The sequence below is a fragment of the Leptodactylus fuscus genome, chromosome 2 (genome assembly GCF_031893055.1).
Source record: "Leptodactylus fuscus isolate aLepFus1 chromosome 2, aLepFus1.hap2, whole genome shotgun sequence".
In the NCBI taxonomy this organism is placed as follows: Eukaryota; Metazoa; Chordata; class Amphibia; order Anura; family Leptodactylidae; genus Leptodactylus; species Leptodactylus fuscus.
In genome coordinates, this window is record NC_134266.1 from 115,942,806 (window position 1) to 115,962,808 (window position 20,003).

The 20,003-nt window shown below is 41.3% G+C and overlaps 1 protein-coding gene across 2 annotated transcripts in view; it reads right to left on the reverse strand.

Annotated features, from left to right (window-relative positions):
• Positions 1-337: 337 nt before the first annotated feature.
• HIVEP3 (HIVEP zinc finger 3) overlaps positions 338-20,003 on the reverse strand; it is a 111,081-nt gene continuing 91,415 nt past the window's right edge. For both annotated transcript variants that reach the window (XM_075264462.1, XM_075264463.1), the window contains 4 exons: positions 19,152-19,327; positions 15,171-15,269; positions 8,710-9,521; positions 338-3,245 (listed from right to left, as the gene is read on the reverse strand). In XM_075264462.1, coding sequence (XP_075120563.1) covers positions 2,787-3,245; positions 8,710-9,521; positions 15,171-15,269; positions 19,152-19,327 — 1,546 coding nt within the window. In that variant the 3' untranslated portion in view covers positions 338-2,786. The remainder of the gene's footprint in view (positions 3,246-8,709; positions 9,522-15,170; positions 15,270-19,151; positions 19,328-20,003) is intronic.

Sequence of the window (20,003 nt, forward strand, 5' to 3'; positions counted from 1 at the left end):
ATTCATTTGTATTTTAGGTTTAGTATTCTATACGCATAGGACTGATTTCATTGAATACAGTTCATTGCTTTGCTACATGAAAAGGTGCATTACATATAAGTATACGTATAGAAAGAAAGACCCTTTCCTGTGAATATGGTAACTGGAGAATGTCCATATTACTGTTAAAACAAAGATGAGTACATGGAAGATTTCAAAGGGGCGCAGTGAACCGCACATGGAGGCTTCATCCTGAATGACATGCCAGCCATCGCCACACACTGGTTTCACACTGCATCCATTTAGAAGCTTTCAGAGTGTTCATCTAAGCCAAACTTCCGTTCTGCATCACAAAATGGAGAAATTCCAGTTACAATATTTTAGGGCCTGCGATATTAAAAAAATAAATAAAAAATTCTAAAAATGAATGAGTGTTCTGAATTGACTCAATTGCCATAACCTAATCTTTTGCTTTTAAAACAACAAAACCAGTCGTCGGCCATCTTTAAAATAAATACTACTTCAGCTGAGGTAGCATGTAGAAATGACCTACTTTCCTTCTAATGGCCAATTCTTCATCATGTCCTATCAAAATGGATCACTGGAAGTGAGAATAACACAAAATATCAAAAAGTCTCCCAAAACAATATTAAAGATTATGTTGCTTGACGTGTGTGTCTGCTTACAATGCTTGTGTGTTCTATTACTATATATACACAAGTTACATACTAGTAGCCTAAGGGCACCAAAAACATTGAACTTAGGTATTATTATTATTATAGGTAAATATGGTAGCTACCATACGTCAATAATCAAGAAACAAAATACCGTAGATATCCCCTTAATCTTGATGTCCACGTAGTGCAAGTTCCTGTCAAACAGCAGTATGTCAGACTTATCTAAGCACCATTTATACGAGCAGGCATGCAAGAAAAAGTCCTTTTGGCTCAGAGTTGTGGCAGTCATATTTCAGTACAAAGTCAGTGACAGTTCACAAAATTTCTAAGTACAGGTATACATACTGAAAGTGACTAAATCAATGAAGGTATACTGTGTATATGGTGGTGGCGGTCATGGGACACCAAATAATAGGAGAATCGCAAATGGTTAAATAAGCAAATGGTAGACTCAAGCTGGGAAGAATAACCAGAAAATAAGGTACTTGATGGCTTCATTGGTAAATAAAAGTGCTTAAACCGTCATCCCTAAGAATAACTTGTTTCTGGGCTCCGCACTAGAGACCACAAATGTCTATCGTAAGGATGGCTTGGCTAAAAAAGACTGACTAAAAAATGTACCCCAGCCTTTGTAAAAGAAGCTACAAAAGTGCAAGAATCAGGGGTAAGAATTTTAATGAAAAAGAATACCAGAAATCTGGTATATTTGAGAATGGGCAAGGGAATTGGAAGAAAGAAGAATGAAGGGAAATAAGGTGCTAGGTGAAGACATTTTCCATAAGTGCTTCATCAAACTTCAATAAGAGATTGGAGCAAACTCTACTGTATATGGAATATGTAGATGCACGGGCACGTCCCTTGCATTTGAGTATGAGGAGAAGACAGCTATATCATAATACAATTCTTAAGTAAAATACTACCGCTTCCCTAACCGACCTTCCAGGTGTCCTATCAAAGCATTCTTACATGATGCATTCAGTACCAAGGAAACGGACACCATACATGATTCTATGCAGTGTGACATGTCCACTGACAATACACAGTTCTCAGCTGTCTTACATCCACAACGGGTAGTCCTCAATAATATACAGTGCAGTTACTGCCGTCCTACAATAGCATGTAGCATTGTTCCACAGCACACCAAGTGCTGCGCCACTTTCATCACATTTGAGAAGTGCTGGGTTTATTGACAACATAAAATAAAAATAAAGCTTTCATTTTTTGTACCCAAAACCCTTAAAGCAAAAACAGAAAAATGACAATACAGTTCTAATTAAATAAATTTGTATAAATATCTCTGTACACCACTGTAGACACCTATCCCAAGTCAATATATATAGATATATATTCAGATATATATAATCTAAAAAAAAACAACAAAATCAACTTTTTCAGTGCATTTTCCTTTCAACATCTCAGGATCACATTATAAGGGGGGAGCACAGCAAAAAAGAATCCATAGAAATCTGGCTTTCCCCATTAAAATACTAATAGGAGCAGGTGCACATTGGAAAAGATTCACATTTTTCACAGCGTAGAAAGTTCCTTTTTTATAATTTTTTGTTTTCATACTTAAAAGAAAATTGTGTATAAAAAGGCACAGATAAACTGCATATGGGATATGAGAAAGTTGGAGGGACAAAAAAATGGAATGAAATGAAGTTGTTCCCTTTAGCCCAGAATGGGAGGGAAAGGATCTGTATCGTTTATCCTAAAATATATATATCTCATTCTATATTATAGATGTGAATGCGTTTGATCCTAACTTTGAACTGTTTTTGTACAAGTGTCTCTCAGTACCATAACAAAAAGGATGTATATGCTGAAAGGGTCATTTCTACCCTGGATGCTTAACTCTAATTGACATTACCAATCTGGAAACGGTAAAGTTTTCCTATTCTCGATTCTAAAAAGTTTTCTTATTTCAACTCCACACAATCCTTACCCTGTACCCTTAAATGATCCATAACAAATCTCACATTGTTGTACTTGTACTTTTCACCACTTAGGACTGTTATCCTTACAAGGATTCCTCTTACGTCTCACAATTAGCCTCATGCTCTAATCTACATGAAGAGATCATAAAAAGAAGGCTCTGAGAATGTGGTCAGCCCTTTAGGTAGAGTCCAGTCACCCTTCCCCTTCCAGATGCTCTTCCTTTAGAGAGCCAGTGCTGGAGTGAGGTGTTCCAGGTGATGGAGATGGAGTGCAAGCGGTTTGGCAGTAATTGCTTGGAGTTGGGGAACTCTGTGGGGCTGTGCTGGGGGGTGACATTACCCTGTCTTCCTCTTTTTCTCTTCTGTTAGTCCTGAGTGGCTGTTCACTTCCTTCTTGGGGTGGCTCCTTATCAGGACCTTCTACATGTAATTCAGAAAGCATGTGTCCTACTAGAGAAGGTTGAGGACTGGGTCGGGCCTGTACCATTTGGATGCCCCCAATAGGGATCATTGGGTAGGGTGTCCTCTGAAGATGCTGCGAGTGCAGCGGCAGATGGGTATATAAGTTTTCTCCACTTCTTGGCAATACATGAGGCGTAAGAGGTGAGCAAAAGTTTCTTGGCAGAGCAGGGAAAGAAGATGATCCTGGTTTCTGCAACAGAATAGCATTTTGTATCAGAATATGCAAAACTTTTTATACTAATATCTACCGTATTTTTCGGACTATAAGACGCACTTTTTTTCCCCAAAATTTAGGGGGAAAATAAGGGTGCGTCTTATAGTCTGAAGGTGGCGCCTGGCACCCGCTGTAATAGAGAGGCGGAAGCCGGCAAGTGATAGACGCCATTACAGGTGCCGGGGCCTGAGACATCGCTGCCCTGTCCTGCATGAAGCCAGCAGCGGGAGGAGTGATGCTGCTATTCCGCTCCTCCGTCCCCCCGCCGCTGGCTTCATGCAGGGCAGGGCAGCGATGTCTCAGGCCCCGGCGTCTATCCCTCCCCGGCATCCGCCTCTCTAGTACAGCGGATGCTGGGTCAGTATCCGTGGCCCCTTCTCCCCCGGGGCCGGTCCCCACCGGCCCCGTACCTGTGAGGTTGCAGGCCGGCTCCTGCGCGGCGATATCGCAGGAGCCGACCTGTTCGGGTGACAGCCGGGAGCCTAATGAGGCTCCCCGGCCTGTCACTGCTGTATTAGTATTGCGGCTGGTCTCTATGACCAGCCGTAATACTAATAGACAGAATGTCCCATAGACGGCAATACAGTTGTATTGCCGTCTATGGGACTTGCGATCAAGTGACCGCAGGTTCAAGCCCCCGGGGGGGAATAAAATAGTTAAAAAAAAAAAAAAAAAAGCTTTAAAAATATGAAATAAATAAAAGTTCTAAATCACCTCCTGTTTTTTTTTTTTTTCAATACAAGGTGATCTAAGCAACAGATATCCCCCAAAATGGTATAACTAAAAAGTACAGCTGGCCCCGCAAAAAAAACGCCCTATACATCCCCGTACAGCTGCAGGGTCACCTGTCAATGTGGCCTTGCAGCTGTTGCAAAACTACAACTCCCATATATTAAATATTTTACCAGTTTTTGCTTCAAAATTTTTTTTCCCTATTTTCCTCCTCTAAAACCTAGGTGCGTCTTATAGTCCAGTGCGTCTTATAGTCCGAAAAATACGGTACATAAAACTTGCTATTTACAGTATTTTAATATTGTCTTCACAGTTTATACAAAAATACCTAACAAAACTTAAAACACAGGTCTGTCTATTATGCCCAGAGCGTCTGACCACTGGTTACCTTACAAAAATGCCCTTTGACTACAAGAACAGTGTGAACTGGTTCTGGATCTGCTGTCATAAGGGGTAAGTTTGGATGACAAAAGATAATAAAGCAGACCACCATATTATTCAGCACTTCTACTAACAAAGGTTGAGTTTTGACTAACTCAGTAGTTACCACAGTCAAGAAATACAATTATTCCTGTAAACCAAAGACAAAAGAAGAAAGGAACCCGACATGTAGGTTTTTTCTGTCTGCTTGAAAAGTCGGACATCTTTACGAACGGACACTTAAGAGCAGGCACGGAGTATAAAACAACGCACCCGATCTCCATTGAAATGAATGAAAAATGTCACGGACACAGGTAGTGTCCGCTGCTAATGTCCGTGCAAGATTTTGAACGGACATTAGCAGCGGACACTGCCTGTCGGACACAGATGGTAGTGTGAATGCCCCCTAAGATCATAAGTTCCAGTTTCTAAGTTCCCAAACAAAATGGCCATGGTACTCTGCAGAGCGCCCAAGCCATTCCAAAGCACTATCAAGACTGATTCATGCATAGCCTTCAAAGAAGTAGGAACTCTCTTAGGGCCCGTGCACACGATGTAATGCGGCATTGATTCTGACACGTAAACGCGTGACAGAATCAGCACTTCAAAACAGAATTCCATTGACTTCAATGGGTTTTGTCTTATGTGCGCTACACATTGAAATCAATGGGAGGCTTTTTAACCCATTGATTTCAATGTGTTACGCGTGTTAAACGGAACCCATTGAAGTCAATGGGATTCTGTTTTGAAGTGCTGATTCCGACACGAGTTTACATGTCAGAATCAATACCGCGTTACATCGTGTGCACGGGCTCTTATACTACAAGATCTATCTGAATAATCCACTCATTAGGCAGAATGAGAACACGGCCTACATTACAAGGTCTGCACCTGGTATAGTTTACAATATATGAACAAACAGTAAATATGGAGGGGCTAACACCCCTTGCCAATACAATGCAAAGCCAACTTAAATAGGACCTGTCACAATACAAAAAATGATAAATGCCATAAGTGATATGACTGTCGCTCTAGCCCTAAACAAAGTGGCATTTATTTATTTTACAGCCGTCCACCCATTCAAAAGTCCCTTGAAGGTTATATGTAAAGTAGCTCAGATTCTCCAAGTGGGTGGTAACCTTTTATTTTCTCTTAGAAATACGAAACGTTGCGGCCTACTTGGAGAATCAGCATTCGTTTACAAAACTGCAAACAGTTCAGAGGCTCAGCAGCAATCATATAATGTATGGCATGTAGCATTCTCTATTTCGTCACAGACCATCTTAAGTGAATTTGCAGCATTACTTCAAAGTCTCATTTCTATCCCTTTATGCAATGTAGCATTCCCTTAAACGGAATCCATCAGTGCAAAGCGCTTCCCAAACCAATCAATGTGCTATTTAGGGGCCTTTAACAGTAGCAGAAATAAATCTGTGAGCACAAACCTATGAAACAATGCAAAGATATCCATCTTTTATGGATATACAAATCAGCCTGATTTGTCAGATTTGGCTACAGACAAATGCTCTGGCAGAATTGATGCCTGTCTTCCCTTTAGGCGTGATTGACAGTTTCAGCCTCTGAATCTGGCCTGCCCCCATTACTGCTCTTACAAACTGATTTGCATGTCAATAAAAAGATGTTTATCTCTGCGTTACTTTATTGGTGTCTGCAACACTGTAGACCAAAATTCCCCCAGAGATCAGGAGAAAGGGGGACTAAAACTCCCACTAAAGGCGTCTTGTGAATGGAGTAGCCGTGCATTTGCGCGACCACTGCTCCATTTACATCTATGAGCCTGTAATCTGCAGCTCCGGATAAGTGAATGGATCGTGCAAGCGCACTGGTGCAACTTTCACAAGGAGGCTTTAGTGGGACTTTCAATCTCCTGTTTTCTTGATCGCTAGGGAACCCGGTGGCTGGGTACCCAGAAATCAGACGGTTATACTCCGTCCTGTAGATATGGCAACCACTAAACGTCTTTTTGCACACTGTCCATCAGAGCGGTTTGTCCTGGATAGGACCAGGAAGCCGCATTAAATAGACCAGACTCCTCCAGTGCCAGTTCACTGAAGTTTAGACTTTTTTTTTTCTTTAAAATAAAACAAGAAAAATCGAGATTAAAATTGAAAATCGGCTTAAAATGTAAAAAAAAAAACCCAAAAACGATATTTTAATTTTTTGAAAAGTTTCCTATATTCATCTGTATTTAACAGTATTGAAAAGTAGTCTTATAATTGGAAGTATGCATCAACGGAAATCTGTTAGGATTTCTCCAGCTTCTCCTGGCCGGCTCGGTAAGATTGCTTCAATGACTCCTCTGCCCATTCTCAGCTTGAGAACTTTTAAATGTTTTCTCACTACAGTATTGCATGGCTGGAATGGGCAGACATCTTATGCTCCAGGCATCCTGCTAAAAAGAACCTGTTAGATGTTCTCACATGTCTGTTTTAGTGAATGGGTGCAATCCCCATGATATAATAATTCCAGGTCATCTGTTTGCAGAAAACTATGTTGCGCCATTCCTCCTTCCTTATAATACCAGTTCAGGTTGTGTCCCTACACACTCTGACATTGTTCAATGACAGCGCCACACTGTGTAGGACCAAAGCCCGACTAGTAACACCCAGTTGCCAATTCATTCACACACAGAGAAATAGCATAATGCAGAGTTATAGCACAATTGTTATTTTGTGGGTATTTACAAAGCTGGACAGGTCCTATAAGTGTGCTGCTTGTATATCAGTAGTACTGTACCTCATATATCATCCTATAAAAAATATGTTTCTGTCTGGAAATTCACATGCTGGAAAATGGAAACTCATGTAGCCTGTGGAATTTCCAGATCACTGCTCTGTTCCATTTTTTTCCTAAAATACTACCTGCATATCTTTGTAAAGTGTTTGTTGGTAAGGTAAAACTCGGGATGTCTATTATGCTAACAAGTATTTTTCTTTATAAAACCTGAAAATAAAAGATTGGGAAGGAATACAATGTTTTCAGCCTCTACAGCATCTAAGTGGGAAGAAACCAGCTATAAAAACTAAGTGAAAAAATGAGTATGAGAACTTTTCAGTGTGTTTTGATACAAAGTGGTTCTTGGGCTGTAAAAAATTTTTACTCACAAAATGCATTTATGGCATATCCATCCTTCTCAAAATCCGCCTGCAAAAATGGCTCCCATTGACTTCAATGGGAGCCGCTTGCTTTTTTTCCCGCTAGGTAGTAGCGGCAAAAAGAAGTGACGTGACCTATCTTGCTGCGGATTCCGTGGCTTGAGACCCGCTCCTGTTTAGGCCCATTCATTTGGGCCTAATTAGGAGCGGGATAATGCAACGGAATGCCGATGCTGCATCGGCATCCCGTCATGGCTAGCCACGCAGAAAGTTCACAAGGCAGAAAAGGTTTTCGCCACCTTTTCCTTCGTGTAAACATACCCTAAACATGAATACACATAACTACTTTCATGCCACATTGAAGCGATTATATGCAAACAATAAAAACCCCCAAAATAAACAAACATACTCAACCAGACATCTTATCCATAAAAATTAAGTCTTCAAAAAACTGTAAAGCTGGATTCACATCTGCTGCAGATTCTGCTTAAAATCATCAGAGACAAAAGTTCTGCAAGGACCTGTAATGTTTTGGATAACTAATTATTTAAAGGGGCTGTGCAGGACTCCAAAAACATTGCTGCTTTTTTTTCGCAGGATATTATGTATTTCATTTAAATGACACTAAACTGTAGCTTTGCCATGTAATCAATGGACAAGTGGTCACTTCCTGAGAAAAAGAAATCAACCATGTTTTCTAGTCTGAACTCCTTTAAAGGGCATTTCCAGGCTAAAAATAGTGAAGACCTATCCTAAGGCAGATTATCAATATCAGATTGGTGAGGGTCAGACACCTGGCACTTCTACCGAATAGCTGTTCTGATACAGCGGCAGCTGATACACAGAGAACGGAGTAAGAAGCAGGCAGTTCTGTTTTTTTGTGCAATGGCCAGATCAGGTATTGCATATTAGCTCCCATTCATTTGAATGTAATTTAAACTGCAGTGACTCAGTTTTGCCACTACGCAAAGAACAGAGCTGTCTGCTTCCTACTCCGTTTTCTGTGTATCAGCTGCTGAGAACAGCTAATTGAAGGGGCTGAGGCAGACCTCTAAAGATCTGATATAGTAACCTCTCATTTAGGGATTCCAATACAGTATATGCTAAATTAAAAAAATTCAACCAAAAATAACTGTGTTAACATTTGTCAAAATCCCTGTCTTCTTCCTTACCTTGATCCCTGATGTTTCCAGAAGTTCAGAAGTCCCATGACGTTGAACTCTAGATGGAAATACTCTGTGCTCAGCTTTCAAGTGGGTCTGGTCATCTGACCTTGCAAAATGGGGCTCTTCTCTCCCAGGGGATGGGTACCGTGGTGGTGAAGCCAGTCCACCTCTAAAAGCTCCATAACGCAGATTTGTGACTTCACTGCTAGGGGATAAATGCCGGACTGGTGGTGAACCCCTTTCAGGGGACATGTAAGCCCTTGGTGAAAGAGTACGATGTGGAGACAGTCGTTGAGGGGAAATGCATCGAAGAGGAGATACTTCCCTAGCTGATGGCAAACGCTGGCATGGTGACATTCCCCTACGGGGTGAGGTACAGCCTGTCGGTGAAAAACATTTTGGTGAGCTTTCTCTCTTCTGAAGAAGATGTCTTCTAGATGGACCTGCCCGATTATTCCCCATGTCTTTACCAGGAGACCATTGCCTACTGGGTATTAGCTCCTGAGACACTGACTGATCAGATACCAACAGTGCTTGGGAATCTTTTCCAGAAGACTCTGAAGACTGTAATTGTCTAGAAGAAAACTGGCAAACAGAAGCGGCATCTGCACTGTCTGGGTTTTGCCTTGGCTCATTAGGTGAATAAGAAGTGACAGTGCTTGGTGAAAAATCTGGATTTTTTTCTTCCTGACTTTCCTCTTCGTCATCATCCTCCTCCTCTTCTCCATCAGAATCTTCTTCATCATCTGTATCTTCCAAGTCAGAGAACTGATGCTCTTCCACTACATCGCTCTCTAGCCATCGCTCATCACTTGTCCCTATCAGGTACATATACAATGATACATGCATTAGAAATAATTAGAGAGTGGATACGGTACTGACAAACCTTTAGTCCATTACATCACTATGTTGTATAACAATAAAGCCTGAATGTGGCTGGAACTCCAAAATATAGGATGAAATTTAATATGCTAGAATCAATTTATACAACTTTGTGACATCAATTCACTGTGTGAAAAAATAATTTTGTATGTTCATTCAGCAAATTTGAGTCAGCATACTTATGGAGTAGTTGCCAGCCATCCTGATGTGTATTCTAACTAATACAGTACTTACTTACTTAATTAATTAAATTCTACATGAAATAACAATACGGGAGCAACATTTCTTAGCAATTACAATATTTTGGAAATCTGTTCTTAGCAATTTTTACTTTTTAATTTTTTTTTACTAAAACTTCATTGTTCTTTTCCTCCATTATTCCTTCTTAAGGCTAAGGCCCCATAGGCCGGAAACGCAGCGCTAAAGCACTACAGGAACAACTGCGGCGTGATCGCTTCGCGGTTCTTCCCGCAGCGCTTTGAATAGAAAGTTCACAAAGTTTTCCTCTGCAGACTTTCTGTTACAATTATATTCACGGGGAAGCCGCCGGCGTTTCCATAGATAAAATTGACATGCTGCGATTTTCAAAACCGCAACGGTTTTGGAAATTGCAGCGTGTCCATGCTGCAATTTTTTCTGCAAAGTGGGTATGGGATTCGCATGAAACCTATCCACTTGCAAGTACTGTAAAATGCTGCGATTTCTGGCCCGTGGGGCCCCGGGCCTAAGGCCCCACGTTGTGGAAACGCAGTTTTTTTTTGTTGCAGTTTTTTGAGCCAAAGCCAAGAATGTCTATAAAAGGAATAGGAACTATATAGGATTTTCTTATACTTCTACCTTCTGCTCAATCCATTCCAGGCTTTGGCTCAATGAAACCGCAACAAAAAAGCTGCGTTTCCGCAAACGCCGTGGGGCTTTAGCCTAAAGTTTATAAATAAACTGACAACTGGGGTTTACCATTCCATATGTTAAAAAGGGTGTGGACTTAATTATGCAAGGCCCACTTCACCCCTGACAAGGGAAAAGGTTACCCATGGTCATCAATGTATTTATTAACTTACAAGAGGAATAAGGCTGTATTCACACAGAGTAACGCCAGGCGTTTTTTGTGTGTTTTTTGCACATAGCGCCGCGTTTACGCCGCGTAGCGCCGCGTTAACGCCGCGTATACGCCGCGTATACGCCGCGTTAACGCCGCGCTATTTAGCGTTGGCGTTGCCCGGCGTTAACGCGGCGTTAACGCGGCGCTACGCGGCGTAAACGCGGCGCTATGTGCAAAAAACACACAAAAAACGCCTGGCGTTACTCTGTGTGAATACAGCCTAAGGGTATGTTCACACAGAGTTCTTTGTAGGCAGATTTTGACGCGGAATCCGCCTCAAAATTCGCCTTCAAAAATGCAACCCATTCATTTCAATGGGAGTCACTCGCAGTTTTTTCCGCTAGCGATTTTTATCAGCTAGCGGAAAAAAAAAAATGTAACATGCCCTCTCTTCATACGATTTTGGCAGCTGAGTCAGTCGCAACGTTGAAGGCTCAAGACTCCCTTCTGATTAGGCCCATTCATTCAGGCCTAATCAGGAGCAGGATGATGCAATGGGATGCCGATGCACTTCATCAGCATCCCGTTATAGCTAGCCGTGCAAAAAAGCCACATGGCGGGAAAAAGTCTGCCATGTGAACTAACCCTAAAGAGAAAACATACTATAGATAAACATATAACACTGTTTGGCACTTTTATACCAAATTTTATAGCCATAATTCATTCACAATAGAACATAGAACACAATATCAGATGTTGACGGTTAGGTATTTTTCCATTTCTTTGAAACAAATAACTCATTTAGAAATTGATGACAACAAAACATCTCAAAAAGTTGGGGAAGGGCCATGTCCACCTTGTGTATCCCCTCTTCTTTTTACAACAGTCTGTAAATGTCTGAGTGAAGACACCAACCGCTGAAGTTTTGGGAGATGAATGTTATCTCGTTCTTGTCTGATATAAGATTCTAGCTGCTCAACAGTCCGGGGATTATTTTATATAATGTGCCACGTTTTCTATAGGTGAGAAGTCTGGATCGTAGGAAGGCCAGGTCAGCACCCGAACTCTTCTGTGAAGCCATAATGTTATGATGGATGTAGTATGTGGTTTAGCATTGTCTTGCTGAAATATTCAAGGGCTTCTCTAAGACTAGGACCCCATGTTACAGAATTGCCACAATTTAGCAAGGGTGGAAATGCTGCCAAGTTTTACACTACCTGCAAAGTGAATGGGATTCTCGTTACTCCCAACCACATATTGCAGAAAAATAGCCACAAAGGAAATGCTGCGATTTCAAAAACCACTGCATTATTATATATCATATACACCTACAGAAATGCTGGAAATTTCCATATAGGTATAATAGGAACAGAAAAATAAGAGCAATGAGGTAAAAAAGGAAAGTGCTTTTCCACAGCGCTTTTTGATTGCGGCTTGCTACGTAGGGCATTAGCCTAAAACACATTGTATGGATAGGAGTATATGTTGTTCTAAAACTTCTCTATACTGCTCAGCATTTATAGTGCGTTTCATGATATGTAAGCTGCCCATGCTATAGGCACTAATACAACCCCATACCATCAGAGATCCAGGCTTGTGCAGTGTGTGCTGTTAAACTGGATGTTCACTCTCGTCTTGAGTGCATGGGATACAACGTCTGGGGTTTTCATTAGAGATGAGCGAATAGTATTCGATCAAATACCTCCCTTTGCATAGTTATTGCTGTACTCGATCGAATACCATGCGGTAAATGTTCGATTCCCCACCCACCTTCGTTGACGCTTTTTTTTTACACCAATAAATATGCAGGGGAGGTATTTGATCGAAAATATTCGCTCATCTCTAGTTTACATTAAAAAATTTCACATTTTGATTGATCTGACCACAGTACAGTTTTTAATTTTATCTCAGCAAATTTTAGATAAGTTTTGACTAATAAAAGATGGCAGTGTTTATGGTTTGTACTGATATATGGCTTATTCTTTGTATGATACTGTTTTAACTTGCATTTGTGGATTACATGGAGAACTGTGCTCACAAACAATCATTTCTGGAAGTATTCCTGAGCCATGTACAGTGGGGCAAAAAAGTATTTAGTCAATCACCAATAGTGCAAGTTCCACCACTTAAAAAGATGAGAGGCGTCTGTAATTTACATCATAGGTAGACCTCAACTATGAGAGACAAAATGAGAAAACAAATCCAGAAAATCACATTGTCTGATTTTGTAAGAATTTATTTGCAAATTATGGTGGAAAATAAGTATTTGGTCAGTAACAAAATTTCATCTCAATACTTTGTTATATATCCTTTGTTGGCAATGACAGAGGTCAAACGTTTTCTGTAAGTCTTCACAAGGTTGGCATACACTGTTGTTGGTATGTTTGCCCATTCCTCCATGCAGATCTCCTCTAGAGCAGTGATGTTTTGGGGCTGTCGCTTGGCAACATGGACTTTCAACTCCCTCCAAAGGTTTTCTATAGGGTTGAGATCTGGAGACTGGCTAGGCCACTCAAGGACCTTGAAATGCCTCTTACAAAGCCACTCCTTCGTTGCCCTGGCGGTGTGCTTTGGATCATTGTCATGTTGAAAGACCCAGCCACGTTTCATCTTCAATGCCCTTGCTGATGGAAGGAGGTTTGCACTCAAAATCTCACGATACATGGCCCCATTCATTCTTTCATGTACCCGGATCAGTCGTCCTGGTCCCTTTGCAGAGAAACAGCCCCAAAGCATGATGTTTCCACCCCCATGCTTTACAGTAGGTATAGTGTTTGATGGATGCAACTCAGTATTCTTTTTCCTCCAAACATGAAAAGTTGTGTTTCTACCAAACAGTTCCAGTTTGGTTTCATCAGACCATAGGACATTCTCCCAATACTCTTCTGAATCATCCAAATGCTCTCTAGCAAACTTCAGACGGGCCCGGACATGTACTGGCTTAAGCAGTGGGACACGTCTGGCACTGCAGGATCTGAGTCCCTGGCGGCATAGTGTGTTACTGATGGTAGGCTTTGTTACATTGGTCCCAGCTCTCTGCAGTTCATTCACTAGGTCCCCCCGCGTGGTTCTGGGATTTTTGCTCACCGTTCTTGTGATCATTTTGACCCCACGGGGTGAGATTTTGCGTGGAGCCCCAGATCTAGGGAGATTATCAGTGGTCTTGTATGTCTTCCATTTTCTAATTATTGCTCCCACAGTTGATTTCTTCAATCCAAGCTGGTTGCCTATTGCAGATTCAGTCTTCCCAGCCTGGTGCAGGGCTACAATTCTGTTTCTGGTGTCCTTTGACAGCTCTTTGGTCTTCACCATAGTGGAGTTTAGAGTCTGACTGTTTGAGGGTGTGCACAGGTGTATTTTTACACTGATAAGTTTAAACAGGTGCCATTACTACAGGTAATGAGTGGAGGAAAGAGAAGACTCTTAAAGAAGAAGTTACAGGTCTATGAGAGCCAGAAATCTTGATTGTTTGTAGGTGACCAAATACTTATTTTCCACCATAATTTGCAAATAAATTCTTACAAAATCAGGCAATGTGATTTTCTGGATTTGTTTTCTCATTTCGTCTCATAGTTGAGGTCTACCTATGATGTAAATTACAGACGCCTCTCATCTTTTTAAGTGGTAGAACTTGCACTATTGGTGACTAACTAAATACTTTTTTGCCCCACTGTATTTGCTTACAGAGGACACCAGAGAAAGCCAGAAATCGCCCAAAATACTGCAAAATGTAGTTGGGTGCACTTAGAGCTATCAATGGGTTAATAATAGAGATGAGCGAACACTATTCGAAACAGCCATTTCGAATAGCATGCTCCCATAGAAATGAATGAGAGTGTGCTATTCGAAATGGCTGTTTCGAATAGTGTTCGCTCATCTCAGGTTAATAACAGACCTTTTTCTAAAAAATAACTTTTTTGCCCGGAAAAAGGGCACATACATCATGAGCATCCAATTTTAACTGTCGAGTTTCACCCTTGTGCACATGGATTTCTCGGATTCTCTAAATCTTTTGATGATATTAGATATTGCACATGGTACGATATTCAATGTCTTTGCTATTTTATGTTGAGGAACATTTTTCTCTGAAATTGTTATTTACTTTTCCAGCCTTCTGTTAGAAAATCTAGAGGAAAACTCTGTGTCTAAAGTGCTACAAGAAGAACCGTGATGCGCTGCCGCCACGAATTTTCCTGTAGCGTTTTTCTGCTGTGGGACGTCCAGTGGGGCCTTAGCCTAAATGAGTTTTTTTCCAAGTTAAATGGAAAATGTTTAACTTTCAACTTCTGATATGTCTTCTATGACCTCTTCCGAATAAATCATGCTTATATGAGATTTCCAATACATTGCATTGTTGTTTACATTTAAGTAGCAGGCATGTTAGGAGAACTCAGGAAAGGGCAAGGTATTGGTTGAAAATAAAGATGTGTTTACTGGCATGGCCCACTCAGCCCTCCTTGTCACCCTGATTTTAAAGTACCCTATAGAAGACAGTGTACCGAATGGCTTATAAATAAGGCATAAGTAAAATGAAATAAAGTACCTTCATCAGCATCCAGGTCAGCAAGAGACGGTGGCACTAAACCTAGTTCCTGGCACTTTTTGCTGTGTGCTTTGGATTTCATGTGTTTAGTTAGATTCCCTAAAAAATAGAAAAAAAATACAATTATAAAAGAGTTAATTCCTGACACTTTGCACTCCTGTCAAAAGCAATTGATAATGAGTCAGGGGCTCATAAACTGCAGCCCTAAATCGTCAGGCTGGCACTGTTGTGGGGAGGAACACTGACTATTTTACGTATGTTAAAGGTAATATGTCATCATCAAACTATTCAGTGATTATTAGTTTAATTTTCCATATCAACATCTATCATTTCAAAAATTCTAAAATTCTTTAGTTTTCATTATGCAAAGAAAAAAACAAAAGCAGAACCGAGACGTATATAGTGTAGTAATCTGTTAGGTGAGGAACAATTGCAATGTGCTAATAAACCCTCACCTGGTGGAGTTGTGAAGGGTTCACAACTATCGATAAAGCCTCACAACCGTTTCACAGGGGGTTCCTCCCTGGGTGAGGTAAGAGCTGTTTTCATTATGACCACTAAGCCTAATAATAGGCTGACTCTTATGCCCTGTTCACATCTGCTTTTGTATTCCGTCCGGGGAGAGTTCACATGGAGACCCCCCCCAAACAAAAAAACAAATGCAATTGCAAGCGCTGCACTGTTAGGCTGCATTCACACAGAGTAACGCCAGGCGTCATTTGTGTGTAATTTGTGTGTCTTTTACGGCCGTCATAAAACGTTTACATAGAGTTGTATAGGAAAAGACGCCCGTCATTTACGGCCGTCATTTACGGCCGTCATTGTAATGACGGCCGTAAATGACGGCAGTAAATTACGGCCGTCTTTTCCTTTAGAACTCTATGTAAACGTTTTATGACGGCCGTAAAAGACACACAAATTACACACAAATGACGCCTGGCGTTACTCTGTGTGAATGCAGCCTAAAAGTACACGGACCCCATAGACTATAATGGGGTCCGTGTGCTAGCCGTGCACTGCCTGCACAAATCATGTCCGCATTGTTCGCATAGCCACATGAGGGCTTAATGTTTGCAGGACAGATTGTTCTTCATAATGGTACCATTTACTATTCTGTGCAATGTACTGGGAAGCTGGAAACAATTTGTGTGGATGAAGTTTTTACGCCATTCATTCTGCAACCAAACTTACGTCACCTGTATTCTAAGCTTTTTCCCACTACAGTGTTCCCCTTACAGGAAGAAAAATGTATAAATTTATAGACTGGGCGGTTTTGGATATAGGGATAGCTAATGTGTATGTGTTTCCCAGTATTACTTTTGTATGGGTTCTAGTGAAACGGGGTGTTTTAAATTTTTTATATTTTTTTTTATTGCACTTATTAGACCCCTTAGAGGTCTTGAATCCCAAGGGCAATGGGCATTAAGGCTGGGTCCCGTTGGCTATGACGGCCACTCAGCTCCTGAGCGGCTGCCATATTTACCGTATTTTTCGGACTATAAGACGCACTGGACTATAAGACGAACCCAGGTTTTAGAGGAGGAAAATAGGGAAAAAAAATTTTGAAGCAAAAACTGGTAAAATATTTAATGTATGGGAGTTGTAGTTTTGCCACAGCTGCAAGGCCACATTGACAGGTGACCCTGCAGCTGTACGGGGATGCATAGAGTGTTTTTTTTTGCGGGTCCAGAAGTACTTTTTAGTTATACCATTTTGGGGAATATCTATTGCTTAGATCACCTTTTATTGAAAAAAAACCCGGTGGTTTATGATATATGATTTTCTACTTTTATATATATATTCTAGGGACAGGAGGTGATGTAGAACTTTTATTTATTTCATATTTTTAAAGCTTTTTTTTTTACTATTTTATTCCCCCAATTCCCCTGTATTGCCGTCTATGGGACATTCTGTGTATTAGTATTACGGCTGGTCATAGACCCAGCCGCAATACTAATATATAGCAGTGACAGGCCTGGGAGCCTCATTAGGCTCCCGGCTTTCACCCGAACAGGTCGGCTCCTGCGATACCGCCGCGCAGGAGCCGGCCTGCAACTTTACAGGTACGGGGGAGAAGAGGCCGCTGATACAGACTGCAGACCCGGCATCCGCTGTACTAGAGAGGCGGATGCCGGGGAGGGATAGACGCCGGGGACTGAGACATCGCTGCCCTGCCCTGCATGAAGCCAACGGCGGGGGGACGGAGGAGCGGAATAGCATCACTCCTCCCGCTGCTGGCTTCATGCAGGGCAGAGGAGCGCAGCGATGTCGCAGGCCCCGGCACCTGTAATGGCGTCTATCACTTGCCGGCTTCCGCTTCTCTATTACAGCGGGTGCCAGGCGCCACATTCGGCCTATAAGACGCACCCTTCTTTTCCCCCCAAATTTGGGGGAAAAAAAGTGCGTCTTATAGTCCAAAAAATACGGTAAATGCCTGACATCCGCCATAATTGAATGGGTAGATGCCTTCTAAAAGCAAAACTGTTTTAGTTGTCCATAGTGACCAATCACAGTGAATCTTTCATTTTGTATTCACTCCTGACAAATGAAAGATGCATAGTGAATGGTTGCTTTGGACAACTAAGGCTCTATTCAGATCATGTTTCTTACATCCATTTAAAAGATTTTTAAAAATGGATGCAAAAAGATGCAAAGTGATGGTCATTCATTTACATAAACATCAATGTTAAAAACAAAACAAAACATAAGCTTCTGTCTGTTTTTTTGGACGAACACAGAAGTATGGCATACTTTTTAGACTTTTTGTGTCCGTAAAGAAAAAATGGATTCATTTTCTTAAATTAACTGTTTGCATCATTTTTTTGCATCCATTCTTTGTATCCTTTAAACAGATATAAAAAACAGTTATGCCATGTTCACATCAGCGTTTGGAATCCATCTGGGGGAGTCCGCATGGGGAGCCCCCTGAACGGAATACCAATCACAAGTGCTGGTGCAGTAAAAACACACGGACCGCATAGACTATAATGGGGTCCGTGTGCTTACCGCCAGATCTCCGCATGTATCGTGTGGACAGAACAGTAGTTCACTATCTACTTTCCTGTCCGCATGATTTGTGTGGGCAGTATGTGGCAAGCACACGGACCCCATTATAGTCTATGGGGTCCGTGTGCTTTTACAGCAGAGCGCTTGCAATTGCGTTTGTATTCCGTTCGGGGGGGGGGGCCCACATTCGGACTCTCCCTGGACAGAATACAAAAGCAGATGTGAACAAACCCTTATAAAGTACGTGATCTGAATAGAGCCCAAGACAGTTCTGTATTTAAACCATTTTAATAAATCAGCCACATGATCTCTGCACAGATCACACAGCATGTCCAGGAATCTCTCCCATAAACCTCCATGAACATACCTAGACTACTGAGTCTACAATCCATTGCAGTAACGCATATTTTTAAAGCATACCTAAATTTTCTAACCACTAAGATTTTCTAGCAGCATGTATGCCTTAAAAAAAATTTGTGATATACCTTATTACAGATTTCGGCTCTTTTTCATGAAATCCTGTGTGACAGGGTCAGACAGAGTATATCTAATATCACGAGGCCTTGAGCTCTGTCGTACTCACCGCCGCACTTTTTCTTGAAGCATGTGCAGTACTGCTGTGATCTACATGTACTGTGCATGTTTTGAGAATATGAGCAACAGTGAGTGCAAACAGAACTCGGGGCCAGGCAAATTCATTGTACGGTGCCTGGCCCTGTCAGTCAGTGGAAGCAGCACAGAGTGAGGCTTTACTTTTTGGAGCAATGACAATACCCTCGTTGCTCTAAAGCATTAATTTGCATATTGACAAAAATATTGATATCTTTGCAACAGAGAAACCGAGTTGTATTGTACAACCTGACAAAACGTTCATCTGATCAGAAATGCTGCTTCATCTCTGAACTAAGTGCCCTATTGCTACCTGTAAAACTAGAGACAGACTTCTCATCAATCTTAGGAAGGAAATAAAATAACCTTTGGTTTTGAAGGCAAAATTGCAGTGCTTGCACACAAATGGCCGGTGATCTGTGTGTGTGCGAATATGTTTCTTTAACATGCTTGGCTTCTTGCAACGAATCCCACACTCCTCACACACATATTTTCCCCGGCCACGGCCTCGTACATAAACATACTCCTCATTTGATTTATACCTAGAGAAGTGGAAAGAAAGTTGGACAATGGTAAAATATGAATTCTGTCAATTATCAGAAAATAATAACAACACTAATAATGAGGATAATAAGGCTAGGTTCACATCTGCACAGGTTTTCCGTTCCATCCAGACTAAGTAAACATAAAGATGGACCCCATTGATTATAGCGTATTTTATTTTCATCTGAAATCACTGGGTGAAATGGACTTTTTCATCCCGCAATCTCTGATAGATCTGCACTGGACGGACACCTGGTGCAGATTTGGACCCAGGGTAGCACAATTAACCACCCAAAAGACTGGATTTGAGTCAAGTAATTAAAAAACAACTTTAATTGGTACCATTCTGGAGAACAAACAACTTTTTGATCACTTTCTATTCCATTTTTTTGAAGGCTAGATGAGCAAGGAACATATTTTTATACACCACTCTGATCAGTGGTATAAGACGCTAAAATACTGTACTGTATTATGGCTGTTAGCATAGATACTGACAGTCAGTGCACTGGGTTCTGCCTCCAAGAGGATCTTGAAGGACCGAGTCTAGATTAAATTCCCAGCTGCCATAGCAATGCAATGGCGCCCTTGACTATTGTGCATTGGACCTGATGAGGGAAAAAGCATTCTTGGGAACCTTGTAGAACGTTGTCGCTATTGACCATAAAATCTAGGAGG